General features: G+C 52.1%; 1 protein-coding gene across 1 annotated transcript; it reads right to left on the bottom strand.

Moving 5' to 3' along the window:
* Nucleotides 1-1,315: 1,315 nt before the first annotated feature.
* TCL1B (TCL1 family AKT coactivator B) lies at nucleotides 1,316-4,378 on the bottom strand. Its single transcript, XM_025443444.1, has 3 exons — nucleotides 4,217-4,378; nucleotides 1,550-1,720; nucleotides 1,316-1,369 (listed from the first exon to the last, which is right to left on the bottom strand). The coding sequence occupies exons 1-3, from the start codon at nucleotides 4,376-4,378 to the stop codon at nucleotides 1,316-1,318; spliced, it is 387 nt and encodes a 128-aa protein (XP_025299229.1).
* Nucleotides 4,379-5,555: the final 1,177 nt, after the last annotated feature.

Raw genomic sequence — 5,555 nt, 5'->3', positions numbered from 1 at the left:
CACTGCTTTTCTGCACTAAGAGCCAGTTTAAAATAAACTGATTCAGCACAAGAGTTGACCACAAGCAGTAAAGTTTAATTAACCAGTTCCTGGAGGAACCTTCACAGACCAGCATCACATTGAGAAGCTGAAGGATGGAAGCAGCAGGAGAACCACAGGCCAAGTCCACCTGTGCCACCACCGCACCCCCCTGATGCAGGCAGGCTGCCTGGGACTCCAAAGCAGACAGCCTGCCCAGAATTCCATCTCCTCCTGGCCAGCAGGTCAGCAGAACTGATGCCCGTCAGAGTCCCAAATCCAGACCTGGTTCCCTCTGAGGCCATCTCTTAAAGTGACCCACTCCCTGCCTGATATGGTGCAGGCCAATGACAAGTTTTGATCACGGGCTGTAATGGAGACCAGGGGTCTGGCTGGAGCAGGGTCTGGGGGCCTTGGAAGGGATCTGGGGATGGGTACTCAGAAGATCGGGATCAGGGACACCAAAGGGAAAAAGAAACCCTGGCTTGCAGCCAGCAGGGGAACTGGGCCCAGCACTCAGATGGGGCCCATCCAGGCAGGTCACTCTGAGTGCAGAGCCGAGTACAGCAGGACTCCTGAGGACAACAGGAAAGCAGAGTTGGCAAGGGCCCCACTGCCTCCTCCCCCCGTCCCGCCCCCCGCCACAGAGGCTATGCTGGGTGTGCAAACAGAGGAGTAGGTGTGCGAAGATCCTCAGGAGGACCCACAGGGCCAGCGAGACCCGGGAGAAGGCAAAAGGAGACAGAGCACCATGGAGGAACATGGCACCTACTCCAAGCAGGACAAAGGGGTGGGAGGGCAGACCCTAGCTCAAGTCCCCCCAATGCACTGGGCCCTGCCCTGGTCAGTGTCAGGGAGAAGGCATCTGCAGATGGATGCACGGTCCTCAAAGACCACTGCCAGTGATTTGACTTGAGGAACCCTAGTGCCAGGGTCAGACCTCCTCGGATGTGAGCAGGACTGCTACTATGTCTGGGCTCCACATCTTGGGGCAATCCTTCCAACCCACAGAGCCTCAGCTTTCTCATCTGTCAAGTGGGATGTTGAAACATACACCTTACAGAATCCTTGCAAAGAGTAAATGATGACTAGGACTTGGTGAGCTCTCATGCACAGTGAAAATCACATCCAAGGAGGCTGATGGGGTAGCTGTGTGAGAATAGCTCATGGAACAGCAGGAGGGAAAGGAAGTCGGTATCATCTCCCTGTAAAGAGGGGAGGCCCCTCTACTTTTGTCTGACCTCCACACTGCTGGACACAGACCCTGCCATACCAGCCTGTGAGCGGCTCTCCATCGTCAGTCATTCCCCGGTGGCAGCTGTGTCAGGATCAGCTGCTCTGTGGAGTCAACCTGCAGGAGAGGGGCAGCAGTCAGAGCTCCTAGGAAATGCATATCCATCCACCCAAAGGAGATGGGAACCCAGGTCTGTGGAGTTCAGTAGCCCAGCCACTCCATCCCTTGTTCTGCTTTGCACACATGCCATCAGCACCTGCTCCTCATCACCCTGTCCTGGGACCACCACACACTTGCCTGGCCGTGGTCCTCTATTTCCCAGAGTCTGGAATCCATTGCTCTGTACCTTCCTCCAGGGTGGAGCTGCCATGTGAAGGGCAGCTGGGAGAGGGTCAGCTCGCTGGGGAGCATGGGCACCTGGGGGTGCACTGGCATCTGCCATATGTGGACTGTGATGCTGGGTTCATGCTACAGGGACCAGAGAGGAAGCGGCACATCAGGGACAGGCTTCCCATGAAAGTTGGGCTGCATGCAAACACATAACATCCTAGATGCCTGGCCCTCTGGGGAGCTGCCCCTTCAGATGTGAATGTTTTCAGAGTCCCAGACCCACCATCTCTTGGGGGTCTAGTCTAGACCTGGGATGACTGATTCTCTCCCAGCTCCCCCAAGTATGGTCCTCTCACTGATCTGCATCCCACCTTACCCCCACTGTACCCCTGAAAAGGTAGCCACTCTTCCCACCCATCAGCAACCTTCGACCTGCACAGATTATGCCTTGGGCCTCTCTGTCCTAGCCATTTCTAGAGATTTTTAATCTTCTTTGTAAAAAATAAAGTACCTGTACACCTTAGGTCCTGGGAGTGATGGGTTTCCTCCCAAAATATATTGTAATTTTTTAAGATTTTATTTATCCATTTGTGAGACACACACACACACACACACAGAGAGAGAGAGAGAGAGAGAGAGAGAGGTAGGCAGAGACATAGGCAGAGGGAGAAGCAGGCTCCATGCAGGGAGCCCAACGCAGGACTTGGTCCCGGGTCTCTAGGATCACGCCCTGGACCACCCAGGGATCCCCAGTATATTGTAGTTTTGATTCTGGCCTTCACATACTTATTACAAACATAATAAATACAATAAAATGAAATGTGGCCAATACAGAAAGGTATAAAAGTGAGTGGGGAAACCACCATCAACCATAATCAAAGCTCCCTTTGTTATGCAACAAAATGGAAAGCTCCTTACAGCATTTTTTTATCTGAGTATTTGTCTTTTCTTTGTGATGAGCATCTTTAAGAGGTAAGGATCCTAGTCTTTCATCAATCATACATATGGCAAATAATTTTTCTCAATTTGTTGTCTTAACTTTGTTATGGGCTCATTTTACAGAGGAAAGTCTTTTAATTACACAGCAAAATCTCTTTCCCTTTAGATTCTGGCTTTAGATCAGGTATCAGCCAAGTGTGGGCTGAATCTGGCCGGCTAGCTCTTTTGGTAAATAAAGCTTTATTGTAGGCAAATGCTCATTCCTTTACATATTGTCTTTGGCTGGTTTTGCATGACAAGACAGAGTCAACCAGTCACTATAGGGTCCTTTGGGCCTGCAAAGCTGAAAACATTTACTATTAGACCCTTTACAGAAAATTTGCTGGGCGTTATATATTAGGTCAGGCTCAGAAAGCTGCTTCCCATCCTAAGATTATATATGAAAATACAGATCTGCTACTAAGTAGTAATTATTTTAAATAGAGGGAAATGCTCATTCTCCAGGTTCCCACACTGCATCCGTAGCTACATTATTTGAATTCAGTTTCTCCATTGAATGCATTTTACGCTTTTAAAAAACCTACCAAAATAGTTTGCCCAGAATTTTTTGCAAGCTTTATTTGGTGCAGGTGTGGGAAATACTTTGTGTTCTCCACCAAAAATTTTCTGGATTATCTCTTTGAAGATTGCTAGAATATTTTGTATCATTTAAAATGTGAGCAAATTGTTTATAATGGCATTTTCAATACCTTGACAAGCTTTTTTTTTTTTTTTTTTTTAATTTTTTATTTATTTACAATAGTCACACAGAGAGAGAGAGAGAGAGAGGCAGAGACACAGGCAGAGGGAGGAGCAGGCTCCATGCACCAAGAGCCCGACGTGGGATTCGATCCCGGGTCTCCAGGATCGTGCCCTGGGCCAAAGACAGGCGCTAAACCGCTGCGCCACCCAGGGATCCCGACAAGCTTTTACTATATTACACGGAGGTATTTATTGTACCCCTCTAAGATGGATCTAAACCCCCCACCTGTGGCCACTGTTTCCTACCAGAGTGATTATCTTTATCACCTGAGGAGCTTTCAAATCCTAAAGGGTCTTAGACTCCACCCTAGTTTCCGAAGGAATCCGGAATCTGTTTCCCAAGTGGGATTCCAGGAGTTGTTATCTGTCAAACGCTTCCAAGTCTTTTCACCTGGGGAGCTGCGTCTGTGACTCACCTGCCACAGAGTTGTATTATTCCTGTTTCGCAGATAAGGAACTGGATGCCAACGTTTCTTTTACCCTATTGGCTCACCTGCTGCCTCTAGGTTGCAAAGCCTCCTGTGCGGTCCTGGAAAACTCTTACTTATGCTGCAGGGCCCAGCTGAATAGCTGCCCCATCCGTGAAGCCTTCCCAGCATGTACTGAGGGCAGGATTGGGCTCTGACCTACCTTCCCCTCAGCCTCCCAGTGAGGGCCGCATCTTCTCCTGCAGATAAGCTCATGACACTGGCCCCTCCAGGTAAGACCTCCTGGGACTGCATCAGGCATGGACATCACTGTGCTTGGACCCTGCATGGGCTGAGTTTTTCAGAACAAGTAGAACAGCCTCCTCTCACCTCTGTCCGGGGCCCTATCACTGAATGTGACAGGTGCATCCAGGCTGAGGTCCATGCGCAGTCCTCCCACCCCCCACCCCCATGCCCGACAACTCACCGCATGGTGGCGGGGGGCCCTGCCCTGAGCTCTCCAGGAGGGACTGAGCCGCACCACCACGATCACCCAGGTCCGCCCCCTCTCGTCCTCATAGACGCCAGGCCTCAGAGCCCACAGACGGTGTGGGGGCAACCCAAGGCATGGAAAAGGCCCGGAGGCCATGGCAAAACTTCATCCCACGCGGGGCTCGAAACACAAGTGAGGCCTCCTGGTGTCCGGCAGCCTTAAATGGGGCCATTCCCTCTGGGCGGGGCCGGTGGGTGGGCTGGGCTGCAGGTGGGGGGCGGGCAACAAGGGGCTAGCCCACCCAGGGGTGGGGGAGGCAGCCCAACACAGGGGGCAGGCACAGGCAGACCCCAGGGCAGGGGCAGGAGGAGCTGGGCCAGTTCAGGACCAGGACGGTGAGCCACAGAGGGTGGAAAGGCCCCTCCCTGCATCCCAGGCCATTCCCTACTCCAGGCTCTGCACCCAGACCACGGGTGTCTCCCTAAGACCAACACTCTACTTCCCTCCTATGTGCTCTCTGCAGCCCCCTCCCTGAGCACCCCCTCCCCAGTGTTCCCCCCAGGCTATGTCCCTGACACCCCTACCCCGGCCTTGGGGCTTGTGCCCTGACCTCAGGCAAACCTCCCTGCTCCAGGTCCTGAGCTAGCACAGACTGCTCATCTTCCACCCCTGGGACCATTCCTTCCACAGGACTCCATGTCAGGACGCTTCTTCAAGCTCAGAGGCATCCTTCAAGCTCTCTCCCCTGGGGGTATCTGGCCCAGGTGTAGAGGGCAAATCAAGCCCTCCCATCAGAGAATGAGCCAGGGCCCCCAGGGATATTTGCCATCAGAATCATGTGGTGACAGACGTGAGGCCAGAGGAGGGAGGGCACGTGGCCATCTCACCTGCCTGTTCTTGGCCACCGGGTCCAGAGTGTCCACCTGGCCTGACCATCTTATTAGCTCTGCTCTGCTATGAGGCCACAGGAGCAAGAGGCAGGCCATTTGGTAAGCACCCCGGGCTTTGTCTGAATGCACCACGAAATAGTCATTTTCCTTTTGAAAAGCAGAGGTATGAGCCTTCTAGTTCACTGATTGCTGAGATGATGTCATTCCTCTTGGAAGACTGAAAAATGATTTTTGGCTGGTTCCCATTCTGGTATAAACGGCAGGGAGGGCGAGCACCTTTGATGAAATCATTGGGCACCTTTTGTAGAGGCCAGCACCTTTTTCACAGCACTTCTACTTCCTTCCCCAGTGTTTTTCCATCTGGCCTGGGATCAGGGTGGTCCTAAGAGACAGGGCATTATAGTCTTGATAAAATGATCACGTATGTGGAATACATCTGTTAC

This window comes from Canis lupus, chromosome 8 (assembly GCF_003254725.2).
Source record: "Canis lupus dingo isolate Sandy chromosome 8, ASM325472v2, whole genome shotgun sequence".
In the NCBI taxonomy this organism is placed as follows: domain Eukaryota; kingdom Metazoa; phylum Chordata; class Mammalia; order Carnivora; family Canidae; genus Canis; species Canis lupus.
The sequence above is the reverse complement of the archived record's forward strand: the minus strand, read 5'-3'. Positions and strand labels throughout refer to the sequence as shown.

Bases quoted from the DNA above. Each gene is read 5' to 3' on its own strand.
- TCL1B (XM_025443444.1), bottom strand. From the start codon at position 4,378: ATGGCCTCCGGGCCTTTTCCATGCCTTGGGTTGCCCCCACACCGTCTG. The intron at 1,721-4,216 runs GTGAGTTGTCGG...TGGTCCCTGTAG, and splicing joins GGGCCCCCCGCCACCATGCG to CATGAACCCAGCATCACAGT. The intron at 1,370-1,549 runs GCAAGTGTGTGG...CCTCTCCTGCAG, and splicing joins AAATAGAGGACCACGGCCAG to GTTGACTCCACAGAGCAGCT.